Consider the following 19,103-nt stretch of genomic DNA (forward strand, 5'->3'; position numbering starts at 1 on the left):
TTGTCTCTGGTAGAACACACTGTACTAGTATCGTCATAAGAAAAATTGAGGCACTATACAGTTTGATGGGTTAGAAATGATCCTTCCCTCTGGTTCATTCATGGCTCTTCACGGTGTTAGAAGATGGTAGTAAAATCAGCAGTCCTAGAGAGTGGTTAGGGCAGTGCCAAGGATTTCTTCCGCCATCCTAACTGTCCGTTGAAGTCGCATTTTGTCCATTTTTGGATGGATTCGATGACAGCCATGAGTAAATATCGTGTGTAGTGGTTAGCATTTCTGCCTCACCCTTAACGGTAGGGAACGGTATATAGAAAACGTACTTTGTAATTATCGAGCATAGTGTAGCCACTGGATTCAAATTTTAAAAGTATGCTTAGAAGGGCAGAGTCCTAGCTGGTGACATGAACGTAGCATCGGTTCAAAACTTCAGACCTCATTGTTTTGTTATCCGGTTTGTAGTGGAGAGAACTTACCAGTGGGGAGGATATATGATACATATGATCCACCTTGAGGTCTTCATGTAAAAGGCCTCAGGTAGACAATAAGCGGGAGGGATTAAAGAGCCAGTGGAACTGGGCTAGTTATGTACTGTGAAGTGTCCCAAGATGAGACTCATCTGCGTTATCAGATTGGGGGCCCCTCTACTGATGTGGCGATTAAAAGAAGTTCTTTGAAGGCCACACGGAGCCAAAGCCAGCAGGCCCCTTCTGTCTTTGTGAAGCGGCGGAGTGCGCTACACGCCACCACTCGCAGGAGACGTGTAAACATTGACTCGACGCCGTGCGTCGTTCCATTTCTACAACATGTTGAGCAGCCAGCGCCTGCTTCTTGTTCTGTTTCCTTCGGTCTACATTTCAAACTGAGAAAACTCCACGTAGAACAAATAGGTCACAAGATAACACGAAACGGCAAAGGATGCGGAGTGTCCACGGCCACATGCTAAGCTAATAATAATGTGTATTTGTTTTGGTCATTACTCTACGATTGTTACGAGTGACCAGTATTTTATTTATGTATTATTTTTTACGTCACCTATCCATATGTGTGAATGTATTATTTGTAATACTGCAAAGAGAGCAGGCTAAGCTAACTTTTAACAGACTGGAGCTAAGAAACAGCCACAATTTAAGATAATGATCAAATGTTTGCCTTTTTTAGTGGTATTTTGCTTGGAATTTAAAGACAAAAATTTGACTGTCAACCTTATAAATGCCTTTAAATGTTTTATTCTTTAAAATCTGTGAAGCGTATTGAGTTACCTTGTGTATGAAATGACCTGTATAATTGCTATCAGAAAGACGTTTAGCGCCACCGAGATTCCAGCTAGCCAGCTAAATTTAGCTAGCGAAAGTGACTTAGAACCTGTTTGTTATCAAAGCACTAGTTACATTGTTGATATTTTTATGTATTTATGTATTTGTCTATATAGTTAGTTAGTTAGCTAGCTTGTCAGTTAGTTGGTTGGTTAGTTAGCCATCAATTGGCTAGTGTGTTAGTTGGTTAGTTGGCTGATTTGTTAGATAGTTATCTAGCTAGTTGGTTAATTGGTTGGTGAGTTAGCCATCAATTGACTAGTGTGTTAGTTGGTTAGTTGGGTGATTAGTTAGATAGTTATCTTGCTAGTTGGTCAATTGGTTAGTTGATTAGTTAGCTAGCCGGGTAATTGATTAGTCAGTTGGTCGGTTAGTTAGTTATTTAGGTAGCTAGTTTGTTAGTTTGTTGGTTGGTTGGTTAGTTGTATAGTTGGTTAGTTAGCTGGTTAGTCAGGTGGTTAGTTATTTTTAGTTAGTTAGTTAGTTAGTTAGTTAGTTAGTTAGTTAGTTAGTTAGTTAGTCTAACAGTACATTCACCAACAAAACGGCAATCGCTGTCAACAACAGGTTATTTCCACAAATGTGAAGCTACGTTTACAATCTAAATCACGTTCGTTGTTGTACATGACTCCTCTACCCCACCCCATTGGACAAAAAAAAGGTTCCACAGGAACCGCATCCCACCCACCACTTTTATTACCAGTCAGATTTATCTCAAGAATCATACACCCCCCAAAAAAAAAACAAAAAAAAAAAAAAAAACAAACATCAGAGGTGGTGGTTGGTGGTGGATGGTCTCTTACTATTTTTGAAAAAGCAAGAGAAGCTCTCATTGTGGGGGAAGGAGGGTCAATGAGCCTCTCTTACCCCCCCCCCCCCCTAAAAATCCCACTTTCCCCACTTTACATTTCTGTGATGAGGACCCTCATCCTCAAATGTAATTGGTAGCTGCTGTGTGAAAGTTGAACGGTACGCCGAGCTTTGAAATGATTTTTAAAGAGCAATTTACTGTTTGAAATATGGATAACAATGGTATGCTTGCACGATTGGGCTAGGGAGGAGACGGGCGGGATGTAGTGCCACCCCCCACTGTAATTGCCCATATGCTCTGAACATCTTTCTTTTTAATGTCCTCTGGAGTGAAACGTGTTTTTAAAATCAGACAAAGATGAAATGGGCTTCCTTTTTATCAGGCCAAACAACGTTTATCAGCACGTGGGGAGAAGAGGATTGCGGATAAGCTTTTGACTCAGATGTGACGGTTTGTAACAAGACAACAAGGGCCCATTGCGTGTCTTCAAATTTCCAGTTTGTTCAGTCGTTGTATAGCTTTTGGTGAAAAAAAAAAAAAACGTGTTGAAAAGCGAGGAAGTCAAAGTTTCCGACACGTACAAAAACATACGTGCTAACAACCAAGGAGCTGTCAATGATAAGGAGTTTTAAAAGTGTTTCCCTTGATTGTTGTTTTGGCAATTGAGGAGACTGTTTACTTATCTTAACATGCTTTTCTGCACCGCTGAGTGCTTGGGGATTTTGAATACTCCGTCTGTACAAGCATGTCAGGCACCTAAACGAAAAGGTATGTTGGTATGTACATGTATAGACCTCGTTTTGGTATCAGGAAGAAAAACTGTACAGCTTTGCTTCGAAAGCTGAGCGGTTAGCGTTAGCTTTCCCTCGTAAAGATTGGAAATGGAGTCAATTGCCCATGACAAAAATTTCAACTACTTTTCTTTTTTTTTTAACATAAAATATATGGTATCGGGGGAAAAAAAAATATGGTTTTGCTTCAAAAGCTAGGCGGTTAGCGTTAGCTTTCCACTGTCATTGTTAGAAATAGAGTTATAATGCCCGCGACAAAAAATTCTGTCATTTTCCATTTTTTTTAACATTCCATATAGTCGTTTTGATATCAGGAAAAAAAAAACTTTACAGCTTTGCTTTAAAAACTGCTTTACGTTACGTAACGTTAGCTTTCCACGCAAAAAAATGGGAAATAGAGTCAAGTGCCAGTGACAAAAATTTTAACTGTTCTTTTCTATTTTGTTTTAAACATTATATATAGGCGTTTTGGTATCAGAAAGAAAAAAAAACTTTACAGCTTAGCTTCTAAAGCTACGCGGTTAGCGTTAGCTGTCCACTTTCAAGATTGGAAATAGAATCAACTGCGAGTTACAAAAGCTTAAGCTGTCCTTGTTTATTTTTTTAAACATTACATAGAGTCGTTTTGGTATCAGGAAAAAAAAACCTTACAGCTTAGCTTCAAAAGCTGTGCGGTTAGCGTTAGCTTTCAACTGTAAAGATTGGCAATAGAGTCAACTGTAAGTGACAAAAACGTAAACTGTGATTTTTGTATTAAACATGACATATAGTCTTCTCTTATCACCCGTTTTACAAGACTTCTTCCTTCCAAAGCGGAGCCTTTGATGATCATCAAAACTCAATTAAGATAGCTTTCGTTGCTTAGAGTTTTGGTTCATCAAAATGTTTCGAGTTTAAAAATACAGTAAAGTCTCATTATATCGATATCGGATATATCGATAGTCCCAGTTATATCGATACTATTTCTATGCACGCACGGAGAAAATTACATGCAAACAGGGTCGGATATATCGATAGTCCCGGTTATATCGATATTTTTTTGGACTCCCTTGAATATCGATATAACGAGACTTTACTGTAATTCTGTGAACTCCAATTAAATTTACAACACGAATAGAATTACAGACCCAACCCTTGTCAGAACCGCCATGAAACGAGAACGTCGTTCCGAGGCTGAGCTACGATGTCCCACCTGTGAGCTAGCATGTGAATCCTGGCAGCATTGGATAGGGATCGCTACAAGGATGAGGGTCGTTTCAATGAGGGTAGATTCTTTTCTCTTTCAAACTCATTTTAAAGACACAGAAGGAACCTTTTTCTCACATTTTTTTTTTGTCTGCGACTCTGTCCTCCCCTACCCCCCAGTGCCGTACATTGAATGCGTTAGAAACAGTAAATTAAAAATGGACAGTTTGACAGCAAACACTAGCAGCTGATTAGCCAAACACTAGCATCCCAGTGTTAATGGCGGTGGTCTTTCATCTCCATTTTGTTGTGATGTTTGGCGTGCCGGGGGAAGAGCGGAGTGACCGCCTTTGAAGGCACCGTACTTGGCCCACGTGACATCTGTGGCCCCTGACCCTGAACATAATCACTGTATGGGATTGCCCCCTCAGTGCCCACTGTGTAAACATGCTAGTTCTAATGCCAGTGTAAGTTTTTTTTTTTTTTTTTGTGCTCAATGGGTTCATTTAAATGGAAAAAAGGGTCCTCCCCTCACCCGGGGTGGGTTTGAACGAGCGGACTTGAATTGCTGTCCCTTTGCGTTCTCATGTATGTGAATGGAAGCGCTTGTTGTTGGCAAACCTCATTTCCCCCTTCGTTTGTCACTCACAGGAGGGGTTAGCGTGACCTTCAGTTTTTTGTTTTTCTGTTGTGAGTGTCAGTAGCAGGGGGGTTAAGAGTAGGGGGGTCGCTCACTATGTTTACGCAGGTCAAGCAAAGTAGCTTTTGTCAAACGTGATGGACAGGTAACAAATACACTGACCGCTTGGCATTTATCTCCTCATCTTAGCTAATTGTCAGCTGGCTCCAGGAGCTTTAGTCGTCTTCTTACCCCCCCGCTCCTCCCCACACCCCTGATTGACAAGACCCCCCCCCCCCCCCCGGTCCGGCAAACACTCAATGTTATCAGTCAAAATGTTAGCTAGTGAACTTTTGTCCTAAGTGTGTTCTTCTGTCGCGCAGGGTTTAATCATCCTGTGACATCATAAATTATGACTAGCTATCTAGCTAGCTACCGAGCTATCTATTTGCTATCTATTAGCTGTCTAGCTATCTGGCTATCTATCTAGCTATCGATTAGCTATCTAGCTGGCTAGCTAGCGATCTATTAGCTATCTATGACGCTTTTAAGAAAATCATACATATGAAACGTTCAACACTCTTACAAAACAACCAGACCAAATAAATGATATTTTTGTTGTCATGGCATCTTGCTATCTATAGTTTAGCTATCTAGCTGGCTAAGTAGTTATCTATTAGCGACTGTATACTGTGACTGTAAAGTGACCTCGAGAGTTGTGAAAGGTGCTTATAAATGAAATGTAGTATTATTATTAGTGTATATATTAGCTGGCTGACTAGATTTCTATCAATTTGAGTTACTTCCGGGTTGAGTGAACGCTGGTGCATGCGGCTGCTGCTGCTCAGCCACGGAAAAACTTATCCTGTGACTATAAAGTGACCTTGAGAGTTTTGAAAGGCGCTCATAAACACATTGTTTATTATTATTAATCAACGACGGATCCCACAGCATACATATGATATAAATTGGAAAGTTCGCACATATTCTACAAAATAGGTCTCGTAGAATGCATTTTTTTTTTACAAATTTGGTGCCAATGTGGCTATTCAGGGACTTATACGAGATTTTGGCAACGTCACACACACTGCTCTGTTAACTACAAAGTGTGTGATAAGGGATTAAATGACACAAAATTGTGTTTTCATTTCACATTGGTGTGTTTTGATGTTTGTTCATCAGTAAACCTCCCATACTTGAACTATTTGATGATATTTACATGAATATTACTGATACAATTGAACTAATTCTCTGCCAGACCATGTGCAAAAATGTGTCCACTCCAGTGCCAAGGTTTTTGTCATTGTCACTTCAATTCCAGGACTCACAGAATATTGAGTTTTTAGGAATACATAAACATTCAATGCAGCGTAAGAATCCTGAGACTCTCTTCTTTCATCAGAAAAAAAAGAGTTAATTCCCAAGTTACAGTAAAGTCTCGTTATATCGATATCGGATATATCGATAGTCCCGGTTATATCGATACTATTTCTATGCACGCACGGAGAAAATTACATGCAAACAGGGTCGGATATATCGATAGTCCCGGTTATATCGATATTTTTTCGGACTCCCTTGAATATCGATATAACGAGACTTTACTGTATATGGGTCTGGATTTATGTGAGCTTAAAATGGGGGCGACTGCACAAAAGGCAAAAACATTGCCAGAGGTCTGGCAAGTGCTTTATCGGCATCTCTCCCGCAAGAAAAAACAAAACCCGAATAAGTCATGCTTTTCAATTCCCGAATAAATCCGGGAATGGCATTGAATGAGTTAATTTGGTCTCTTGGATGACTCATAAACATGTCAAAAAAGGCAATAACATCAGCTATGGGAAGATGACATAAACTATGGCCCGCCGCGGTTTGTCTTCTTAATGAGCCGGTAGATCCATCGGGCCCGACGTTTCCCCATAGAACCGAGAATAACAACAAGAGTCCCGCACAGCGTGTGTCCTTTCATAAATGTTGTCATTTGCTTGGCTTCAGCTGACCCCGCCATCTTCCACTCCATTGCCCGCTTGGCTTCTTCACCAAACTTCAATCCGAAAACAAGTCGGAGAAGCCAATATGCTTGAAATGGGTTCTTCGCTTTGCGCAGGCGCGGTTCAGTCGTTCGTTCGTGGCAAATGATCTCGCCACAGCCGCCCCCCCCCCCCACCCTTCTACATCAAAGCATTGCTCTTTGACTCCGCCTCAGTTCCGAGTCAAGAGTATCAATGCCGAGAGGCCGACAATGGCAAACACACATCTCATTGTTGAACTAATTAACATTCTTTTACAATAGCCCGCTGAGACTCCAAGCTCTCCCGTCGCAGGGGGCCAATGAAGTGGACAGTGTACCTTACACTGAACGCAGGTAGGTTGCTTTTTGCGTCCGCACAAAAGCCGGATACTCCGCTTACCGTCCTTTGAGGAGAAAAACGCTGCAGACGGAGTATGATTAAGTGCAATTGTGGTGTCTGGGCTAAAAGAAAGGGTAGTCGATTGTCCGCCGCTCAAAGGACAATCGACGCCTCCGGACAAGTTGTGTCCATAATTTGTAAAATGGCTTCAAATGACTTCTACTGAGCGTATTTTACAAAGATTCCACAGCATATAGCTATATTTTACGCTTTAAGACTCGCGCTGAATATTCAGGAAGTCTTGTTTTTGAGTTGGTGACGATTCCTGACGTGACGTCACGTCTGGAACGCCCCTGACAGAGAAAGCGACACACAATGCATGTTGGGTACTTTGTTCGGTCTGAAATTCGTGTTGATGGCGAAATTAGAAGGAAAACACATAAATAACGCGATGGTGAATTGCTGTGTGTTGCACCAAGACTACTATTTGATACTAGTTGACACAAATTCCCAGCAGACAAATCAGCCCATTTCCAACGGAGCTTGGGCGCCATCTTGTGCATTTTCTGGGATGCTACATTGGAGTCCAGATGCCTGAAAATGACACAGATGGACTTCTTTAATCGATTGCAAACATTTATGCTTTCCTCTTCAGAACTATTTGAATCATATTCATAACTGGATGAGTAACAAGAAACCATTTTCCCTGAATCTGAAGCCATTGTTTTGATTCTAGAGCAAGGCAAGACGTCTTGGCGTGACGTCAGGAACAAGTGGGCGGCACCTTCTGAAACTTGCCATCTTGAGGTCATTTTGAAGTAGTTTTTGGGACATTTTAACTCATTTTTATTGTTGTTTTGTATTTGACAAAAAATATCAGCCTGCGTGTTGTGGGTTTTTAGATGCTATAAAATGTTTTTCTGATATCAGTTAGGCACCAATGAAAAATGGTGCCGGTTGTCCTTCAAGTGAGCTTTTTAAGAAGAAGAAGAAGAAGAAGAAGAAAATATGACTTGACCTTTGTCCCCTTTTGTCCACTTACAGTAGTACTTTGGAGACACATGGTGAAAAAGTGCTCGCCGGTGGTCCGCTGAAGAATGTGTTTGGAGAAGCTGAGCGAATACGGATGACAACGTTTTGGCGAATGGCCCATGACGTTTTCTTTCGTATCATTTACAACTTGGGAGTCATGTGATATTTCACAAACCCATTCCCGCTGACATGGATGATTGTTAGAGTTAACGCACATATGGGGGAGATCGCGGAATTATGGACGCTGCGAGACTGAGGGTCAGATCGGAATGAAAATACACGACTAGATTAAAGTAAACATTTTAACAAGACTTAAAAAAAAAAATACAAAGTTGGATTTATGTAGATAGGGACCAGGCCAGCCCGTGAATAGTGACAATCTGTGCGGAAATTCCTAAAATATGCCTATTGAAATAAGATTGGATTTGCCTTCATTAGTCTCGCAGTGGAGAAATTTACATTTCACAGCAGCAAAGTTATGAAATGTATTGTACATTATATATACCGTATATATAGATGGATAGGTCGGTCGATCGATCGGTCCGTCAGTCTCTCAGTCTTTCTCTCAGTCTGTTTCTCAGTCCGTATGTCTTTCTATCGATAGATCGATCGGTCGGTCCATCTGTCCATCAGTCTCTCAGTCTGTCTCTGTCTGTCTCTCAGTCAGTCTGTCTTTCTATCGATAGATCAATCGGTCGGTCCATCTATCCATCAGTCTCTCAGTCTGTGTCTCAGTCTGTCTGTCTTTCTATCGCTAGACCGATCGGTCGGTCCATCTATCCATCAGCCTCTCAATCTGTCTCTCAATCTGTCTCTCAGTCTGTCTCTTAGTTTGTCTGTCTGTCCATCGATCGGTAGATCGATTGGTCGGTCGGTTGGTCCATCTATCCATCAGTCTCTCAGTCTGTCTCTCAGTCTGTCTATCAATGGATAGTTTGGTCAGTCGGTCTATCTATCCATTTATCCATCTATCAATCTTTTCATCAGTCTCTCAATCTGTCTCTCAGTCTGTCTCTCAGTCTGTCTTTCAATCGATAGAACGATCGGTCAATTCATCTATCCACCAGTCTCTTAGTCTGTCTCTCAATCTGTCTCTCAGTCTATCTCTCAGTCTGTCTATCGATAGATTGATCGGTCGGTCCATCTATCCATCAGTCTCTCAGTCTGTGTCTCAGTCTGTCAGTATGTCTATCGATCGGTCGGTCCGTCTATCCATCAGTCTCTGTCTGTCTCTGCCTGTATCTCAGTCTGTATCTCAGTCTGTCCCTCAGTTTGTCTTTCTATCTATAGATCGATAGATTGATCCACCTATCCATCAGTCTCTGTCTGTCTCTGTCTCTCAGTCTGTCTCTCTGTCTGTCTATTGATCGATAAATTGGTCGGTCGCTCCATCTATCCATCAGTCTCTGTCTGTCTCTCACTCTGTCTCTCAGTCTGTCTGTCTACATGTCGATCCATCGGTCGACAGACTGAGAGACTGATGGATAAATGAAAAGATAGATATCAAATTCTAGGAACGACCCAGTTTTTGAAGTGTTTATAGTCAATAGAACGCTGAGCGGGAGCAAATCCGCCACTTCCTGTTTGGCGAATGCTGCTTTAAAGGATACCTGCTCGATTTGTATGAGTTCTGGTGCAAGTCCGGGTCAGTCGCCTCTGTCCTGTCATGGTGTAAGTAGCAGCTCAAGATCCGGCATGAGGCGCATTTTAACCTAATGTGCTTTTGGAGAGGTTATGCACGGCTAATCTTCACTCATTCCAAGGCTACTAAATGGCTGACCATATTTTCACCTTCTCCTTCTTCAGATTTTTTTTTTTTCTTTATCTCGACTTAAAGCCAATTTCTATTAGCTTCTCCTTACATGCTAATCCCTTTGAAGTCAGACGATCTTCAGAGATGAGTCTGTTTAAGGGCTTTAGCAAAGGCTTTGGTTTCCAGAGTTTTTTTTTCTTCTCCCCTTGAAAATACAAAGCCCCGTTCTGGCTGTGTGCACGGGCACAGGCGGACCTGGCGCTGCCTCTGAAACAGGCGCTGGCATGGTTCTCGGCCTCACGACAGCGAGGGGCTGTGCGGCCATTGTGCCAGGGAGTCACGCTCTGCCTCGCGTGCCCGCTGGGGGCATCGCTTGAATAATCCCAACAAGTTTTTTTGGGGGGGGGCTTTTCACTGAGCTAACAGTTTCACACAATCTCTCTCTTGTCTGACTGTCTGGAAAAATTGACTGCGGATGAGACAAAGGGACACTTCACTCAAAAAGTTGAGGCGGTTGCTGAGGTCGATGGACTCCAAAGTATGCATGGCTCATTCGCGCCGAGAAACATAAAAGACTCAATGGAAGTCACTTTCTGTTTGATTTGGATTTTCTGTGCTTTCTCCCTTTGGTATTTTATTTTATTTTTATTTTTATTTTTATTTTTATTTTTATTTTTATTTTTATTTTTATTTTTATTTTTATTTTTATTTTATTTTGTTTTATTTTATTTTATTTTATTTTATTTTATTTCACTACTTTACATTGCTTTACATTACTTTACGTTACTTTACTTTACTTTACTTTACTTTACTTTACTTTACCTTACTTTACTTTATGTTACTTTACGTTACTTTACTTTACTTTTAAATATTTTATTTTATTTTTAATTGTTGCATTTTTTTCTTTCCTTATTTAGTTAAAGGATGACAAAATGCCATAGCAAGAGATGAAATTGAAAAACAGGAATTTCCTTTATGAAATAAAATAGCTATTTACAAAAAAAATATATCCTTGCCTTTATAAACCAAACTCACTAATAACCTTGAAAACAGTTTTCATTTTTATCTCATGTATGAGATAATTAGGTTTTATTTTAGACACAATTATTTTTTTTCAACTTTGCTGTAAATCTGCCCAGAAGAAGGAAGGTCAAATCAACTTCAGTCTGAAAACGACTTTTTTTCTATACTGCACTGCTTTTGCGTCCATATTTATTAACTGGCTTTGGCGGCGGTGCAAAATGCCTTTCTTCACTATGTTTCTGTCTCCACTCAGGCAACAAGGAGACAACTGTGTCTTTGGAGGATCGGGGGCACATGGGCGAGGTGTTGGACTCTGTCCGAGCCGCCATTAAAGAGCGGGATGCTAACGCCTCCAACGGAACGCAACGCGGGAACCTGCGTCGAAGCAAGCGTTTCCTTTCGTACCCGCGCTACGTTGAGCTGATGGTGACGGCAGATGCCAAGATGGCACGTCACCACGGACGCAATCTGGAACACTACATCCTCACAATCATGTCAGTAGTAAGTAAACATGTTTCTCAAAATTATTATGTCAAATATTTTCAGCTTTTTTTTTTTTTTTTGCGGGAGTATTGTGAGGCAATGAAAAGGGCTAGTTTGGGAAATTCTGTTCTACTAGTCAGCCGACCCGAAGCACCAAGCAGGCATGTAGATTTCCAGAAGAATTAAAATAATCTTAAAATGGATTGTAAAATGACATCGTTTTATGCTCCCTCCTATATGCTCCAGTTCATACTTGGAAAAACAGTATTTTGGACCACATGGAAATGCTGAAGGAAGATGCAAATTTGCACTTGACACCAATTACTGTAAGAATTTCATATTCAGAAAAGGCATTGGTAGGCTCTTGGAATATGCTCCCACCTACATGCTCCAGTAAAAATGTAAGAAAGTGTTTGCGAATGCCCCCAAAGTGCATTTCACGCCAATTGCTCCAGTTATGAGATGAGAAAGCAGTATTTTGGACCACCTGGAAAGACTCCAAAGTGCACTTGATACTAATTACTTTAAGAATTACATATTTAGATAAGTCCTTGGTAGCCTGTAGTTATATGCTCCCTCATATGTGCTCCAGTTAGGTGGTAAGCAGCATTTTGGACTACCTGGAAATGTTTGTGAATGCCCCCAAAGTGCACTTCACATCAATTACTCTAACAATTTTGTATTTAGACAAGGCTTTGTTACCCTCTAGTTGTATGCTCCCTCCTATGTGCTCCAGTTATGAGATGAGAAAGCAGTATTTTGGACCATCTGGAACTGCTTCTAAAAGACTCCAAGGTGCACTTGATACTAATTACTTCAAGAATTTCATATTTAGACAAGTCCTTGGTAGCATACAGCTGTATGCTCCCTCTTATGTGCTCCAGTTATGCGAGAAAGCAGTATTTCGGACCACGTGTAAATGCTTGAGAAATACCCCATACCAATTACTATAAGAATTTTCTATTTAGACAAGGCTTTGGTAGCTTCTTGTGGTGCCTTGGAACGTTTCAGAAAGAGTACGGAAAAGCACGTGAATTAGTGATTTTTCATTCGTGGAACACAAATATACAAGGGATTATTGCAAGATAATATCAGTATTTTGTCGGAGTATTGGAGGAAGAATTCCAAAAGTGACTCTAAAAACCGTGAGGCGGATGTTTGAACGACAAGGCCACCGTGCTGCCCTTCCATGTGGTTCATCGTTCATTTGGTCGAATGGCTATTCCTGTTGACACAGCACTTAACGCCGTCGCTTTAACCAGAAACAAGAGGCTGATCAAGATGAGTGATGTTCAAATTGACTACTTCGGAGATAGCCGGCCCTCGGGTCAAAACAAATGTCCCCTCATTACCTTGAGTGAACTGCTAATGATTGTCAGCATGACGCCTGGAAAAAAAAAGGCTCCAGTCAGGTAACCGTGGAGACTGTCAAGCAAACCGTTTGACATCCAAACATTCCTCCTGCTAGCGTTTACATGAGCGGACCCACAATGAAGATGCATGCTCCACCGGAGTCGTAAAACAAGTAGGAAGAGCTGATTGGTGCGGATCCAGGAAGACTTTTAGCTGCTCACGTTGGTATTTGGATTATATTAACGGTAGCATTTGCTAAATATATATATATATATATATATATATATATATATATATATATATATATATATATATATATATATATATATATATATATATATATATATATATATATATATATATATATATATATATATATATATATATATATATAAGACTTTTGTACGGGGATGGTTTCTAAATACTATGGAGCAAATATTTAGGAGTTTTTTAAGCGGGATGGGGCATTCATTGACACTATAATAAAACAATATATAATAATAATAATAATAATAATACATTTCATTTATAAACGCCTTTCAAAACTCTCGAGGTCACTTTACAGTCACAGGATCAGTTTTTCTGTGGGTGAGCAGCGGCAGCCACACGCGCCAGCGTTCACTCAACTCGAAAATAGATAGAAAGCTAGCTAGCTAATAGCTAATAGATAGCTAGCTGATAGATAGATAGATAGATAGATAGATAGATAGATAGATAGATAGACAGACAGATAGATAGATAGATAGATAGATAGATAGATAGATAGATAGATAGATAGATAGATAGATAGATAGATAGATAGATAGATAGATAGATAGATCGATCGATAGATAGATAGATAGATAGATTTCAGTATTTTTGATCATTAAAAAAAATTGACGCTCGTCACGCATGTTACTAAACAGATTATACCAAGCTCAAAAAGACAATGTTGATGTAATTATTATTATTATTATTATTATTATTATTATTATTATTATTATTATTATTATTATTATTATTATTATTATTATTATTATTATTGTTATTATTATTATTGTTGTTGTTGTTATTATTGTTATTGTAGTTTTTGTTTTTTATAATTATTATAAATATTAATTGTAGTGGTATTAATCAAGGTATGTATGTATGTATGTATGTATTTATTTATACATATATTTATATATTTAATCAGATAATTATTTATTCATTCAGATATTAGTTCATCTATTTATCTATTTATTTCTTGGGTTATTTCTCTTTTTATTTATTCAACTATTTATTTATTTATTTATCCAGATATTTATATATGTATTTATTTATTCAGATATTTAGTTATTTATGTATTTAGTTGGTTGGTTAGTTAGTTGGTTGGTCAGTTGGTTAGTTAGTTACCATACTTATTTACTCATTTACTCATTCACTCATTTACTCATCTACTCATGTACTCATCTACTCATTTACTCATTCACTCATTTACGCATTTACTCATTTACTCATTTACGTAGTTACGTAGTTACGTATATTTACTTACTTACTTACTTACTTACTAATTTACTAATTTGTTTTGAGGTCCACTAAATGTGACTCAAGGTTCCATTCTATGTTCATGTGGACGGGTGGGGGGTACAAAGAATATGGTCCCTTTTTTTTATACTTGGACCAAAAGCGAGCAAAGACAGGCCCAGGCGGTGTTTACGTCCCCCCTTCAGGGCTGAGTCGAGCTAAATGTTTATAGTGTACTAATGAGTTCCTGTCAGGAGGCTGCGCACGGCCTCAGGAGACCGCTTGCCCACCGTGACAGGGGGTGCACCGGCGCAGCCAAGGAAGTGGAGGGGAAAACGAGCGAGGGAATGTTTGGCCAGCGAACTATTCCCAAGCTTTAAGTCGGCCGCTGTGTTCAAGGCGTCTGTTGGGCGTCATGAAATTTACTTTTCAGACCTTGGATATTATATAGCAGCCCGTTTCAAGTTGCCTCCGGTGAACTGTTTTTTTTTTTGGTTTATTTTTTTTTTCTTTTGGAGGTTTGCATTTTTTTTTGTCTGTGCCTTGTCTTTGTTACAGGTAGCGGCGGTGTACAAGGACCCCAGCGTGGGAAACCTCATCAACATTGTGATTGTCAAGCTGATCGTCGTCCACAATGAGCAGGTAGACCTTGACCTTTCGACTAGAGCAGGGGTGTCAAAGTCATTTTTTGCCGCTGGCCACATCGTAGTTATGGTTTCCTCTCGAGGGCCGTTATGAATTTGGGGAAGCCATTAGAATGTTTAAATCCCTTCAAATATTACATATAGAGCACACAGCAAATTAATGAATAACTCGTTTTCAAATCTGAAGTCAAGAATAATGACTTTTATTGTGGTTGACATCCAAAAATATGACATTTTGGCTCAGATTTTAGCAATCATCATGGAATTTAACAAGTTTGATTTGCTTTCGCGGGCCGGAAAAAATGATGTGGCGGGCCGGATTTGGCCCGCGGGCCTTGACTTTGACACCTGTCGCCTAGACCTTGACCTTTTGCGCCAGGTGTGCGTAGACGTCGGACACTGACCGCTTTGTTGCGTCCAAAGTGTTTGGAGAGGTGAATAAGAGGCGCTAATGGGAGCGACATGACTAGGGGGGAACATTTGGAGTCATTGTTCTGACTACATAGGTCGAAATAAACATTAACTCATTCACTGCCATTGACGAATTGATTCGGGAATTGAAGATATGATGTAGAGCACCATTCAGGTTTGTTTTTTTTCCTGTTTGGGTGCCGATAAAGTGCTGGCCATGGCCTTTTTTCCATGTGAGCGCTTTGTTCCTAGCTTTAGCTGTTGTTAAAGCGCTATATAAACCAATATGGGTGTATTTCATTGTATTTGTGAACGCTGGCGCGTGTGGCAATGCATTATTGTTGTTATTATTTGCTATCTATTAGCTAGCAAGATAGCTTACTATCTGTTTAAATTACTTCCGCGTGTGGCTGCCGCTACTCACCCACAAAAAAACTTGTCCTGTGATTGTGGGGTGACCTTGACAGTTTTGAAAGGCGCTTCGAAATGGAATGCATTATTGTTGATATTATATGCTATCTATTAGCTAGCTTTCTATCTATTTGAGTTACTTTTGGGTTGAGTAAACGCTGCCGCGCGTGGCTGCCGCTGCTCATCCACAGAGAAACTTTCAAGTGACCTTGAAAATTTTGCAAGGCGCTTAGAAATGAAATGGATTATTATCAAAGCCTCCTTTTCACCAGTGTATCGAGAACGTCATGGTGAAATGTCCACTTCTGCTACAAGCTCAATGTTAAAAAAAGCACACACGAAGCCGTAGCATCCATTGACAAAAACAGCGTGTCCCACGTAAATCCGCTTCAATTCCAAGCCGCATTTCATGTCGTCTCCTTCCAAAACAGGACGGCCCCACCGTGAGCTTCAACGCCGCTACCACTTTGCACAACTTCTGCACCTGGCAGCAGAAACAAAACGTCAAGGACGACAGCCACCCCTCCCACCATGACACCGCCCTCCTTATCACCAGGTACGCTTAACACTTTATTTCAACCAAATATATATATTATATATATATATATATATATATATATATATATATATATATATATATATATATATATATATATATATATATATATATGAGACCTCAACTTACGAACTTAATTGGTTCCCAGACAGAGTAAGGTGAAAAGTGTGTATCTCAAAAAAAAATTCCCATAGGAAACCATTAAAATGGGAATAATCCCTTCCCATGTCCCCATAAAACATAATTTTCAACTAAATAAGCCTTAAAACTACACACAACATACCTTATTCTATGTATAATAAATGTGCTATTGTATTGCAATGAAAGAAAAACACTGCATTGTATCATAAAGTCACTTTATTTACATTTGTGATGGTCATTTATGGCTTGATGGAATGTCGTTGGAGGTCGAAGGTCAAAGGGAATTGCATGAGGACTGTAACTAAAGAAATAAACTGCTGGAAAATAAAGTTTTATTTACCCTTTTGATGGTTGTTGATGCCTTATGGAAGGAGAGTCACCTTCCATAAGGACTGTTGGTGCTGTTCGGTCGTGTGCTTCCGCCGAAGATCACTCCGCCAGCCGTGGTGGGTGTGTATTATGAAAATAGTGCTTATTACAAGGTTTAATTTTCATAAATTTGACGTTTGTAAGACGAAAAGTTTTTAAGTTAAGGTGTTTGTATGTTGAGGTCTCACTGTGTATATATATATATATATATATATATATATATATATTTTTTGCTCCAACAGGGCTAATTGCATATAAATCTGAATGGATTAATCAATATGTTTTTTCTTCCTTAGGGAGGATATATGCCGCGCAAAAGACAAGTGCGACACTCTCGGTAAGACCCCCCACCCTTTCTTCAAAATTAACTTTCCACTCCAAGCTCATAAAACTGTGCTTTAATGCGTTTATGACAAGAGGGCTAAGAACATTGTAGCGAGGGGGAGGGTACGGGGGGGGGGGGGTACAAAGCGGGGTTAATCCCTCTTAACGGAACTAATGATTTAAAGGTTCAATCAATCATAAGCAGCCACATCTTCACCCCCCCCCCCCCCCCAATAAATGCGCGTGGTGGTACATGACGTACGCGTGTGTTTCACAGGCCTGGCAGAACTGGGGACCATGTGCGACCAGTACCGCAGCTGTTCTATCAGCGAGGAAAATGGGATCAGCGCCTCCTTCACCATCGCTCACGAGCTTGGACATGTGTGAGTTGCAGTTACACGGGTGCAAAAAAAAACATCATGTCAAGAAAGAGTTTGAATTACGTGAACGTTAGCTTGAGGTGTTTGTCGTTGGGGAGTGACACGGAGGATGGTGAAATCCTCATGAAATACATAAATACATCAAAATGTAAATAAATAAGTCAATAAATAAATATGTAAATAAATAAATAAACTAATACATATGTATATAAATAAATAAATATGTAAATACATGTAGGGGGGTTAAACATTAAAGAGACAGGCAAACTAATAAACTACTAAAGACTAATAAAGGCAAATCCAATCCAATCCAATCCAAACAACAGAGAGAGCGTGAGAAAATGGATAGAAAACAGTAAAATTTGGACTCGTTTTAACTTGGATATTTCAAAAGCAGAGTGTCGACTGCAAGGTTAAAATATGCCATCAATCAGGCTCCACAAATAACCCGCACGAGCCATCTGTACACTTGATGCAAAAAGGTATCAACCCAGCGAAACAGAACACAATTGATGAGGAACGAGGTAAAATTATAGCAGAGAAAGCACAGAAAATGTATCATTCCTCAAGATGGTGAAAGAATAAAGTTACGTTCCTCATCAAGTGTTTAATGCTGATCAAACCGCCAACTCCATTCCATCAAGCCATCAATGACCATCACAAAGGTAAATAAAACAACTTTAGTATACAGTACAGTTTATGTCTTTAGTTATAATACCATAGCACATGTATTATACAGAAAATAAGGTATATTTTGTGTGGTTTTAAGGCTTAGAAGTGTCCTTGAGAGTTATGAAAGGTGCTTATAAATGAAATGTATTATATATTTTTATTAATATATAAAATTAGAAAGTAGAAAATTATGTTTTATGGGGACCTGGGAACGGATTATTCTCATTTTAATCGTTTCCTATGGGAAATTAATTTTTGGGATACACACTTTTCGCCTTACACACTGTCTGGGAACCAATTAAGTTCGTAAGCCAAGGTATCAGTGTATTTGGCATGAGGCCACGATATATCGACGGGTTACCATACCAACGAATGAACCATCAATCGTGTCAAAGGGTTAAACTGCTGTTCAACTCTAGAAATATTTAGTCGTTCGAGGTCTTCGTGTAGACATAACACACAAAAAATAAAAACAAAAAAATCCATCGCCCCACTGCCATCACATCGAGCAATGACATTTGCGCCGCCTATCAGAAGCTAGCGATAATCTGTGTTTACAACCAAATTCGCTTTCTTTCCATTTTGGCTTTGACGTGCTAGCAGGTGCGTGTCTGTTTTGGTTTCTGCGCCATTGGGCTACGGGATCTTCTTCATTTGCGTCCAAATGTCATCGTGTCTCATTTAATTCAAACCGTCAGAGTGGCGCGCCCACATGGAAGCGCGTTCATCCACTCGTAGACAGACATTCCAGGTAGCCTCAGTGGGCATTTCAGACGCGTGGGCATGCTTCCAATTCCATTCTTGCTGTGCCGCTGCGATTGATTCCTTCTTACGGATGATACGTTTCCCCGAGGGAGGCCTACGAAACGGACTGATTTACAGCCTCATTACACTGCAGCTTGTTATCTCTTTAAGAGCTTCCAAACTGCATGCTTATTTGAGCCGTAAATCCACATTGAGTAAATCGACGTCGACACGCCCACGCAATCGGGGAGATCA

At 39.9% G+C, this 19,103-nt stretch overlaps 1 protein-coding gene across 1 annotated transcript in view; it reads left to right on the forward strand.

Moving 5' to 3' along the window:
* Positions 1-19,103, forward strand: part of LOC148897528 (A disintegrin and metalloproteinase with thrombospondin motifs 20) — a 128,058-nt gene that overhangs the window by 12,674 nt on the left and 96,281 nt on the right. Inside the window, exons 4-8 of the mRNA XM_088995813.1 lie at positions 11,129-11,376; positions 14,755-14,838; positions 16,094-16,218; positions 17,025-17,065; positions 17,330-17,435. Coding sequence (XP_088851939.1) covers positions 11,129-11,376; positions 14,755-14,838; positions 16,094-16,218; positions 17,025-17,065; positions 17,330-17,435 — 604 coding nt within the window. The remainder of the gene's footprint in view (positions 1-11,128; positions 11,377-14,754; positions 14,839-16,093; positions 16,219-17,024; positions 17,066-17,329; positions 17,436-19,103) is intronic.

This window comes from Hippocampus bargibanti, linkage group LG05, assembly GCF_051943395.1.
Source record: "Hippocampus bargibanti isolate YZ-2025 linkage group LG05, ASM5194339v1, whole genome shotgun sequence".
In the NCBI taxonomy this organism is placed as follows: Eukaryota; Metazoa; Chordata; class Actinopteri; order Syngnathiformes; family Syngnathidae; genus Hippocampus; species Hippocampus bargibanti.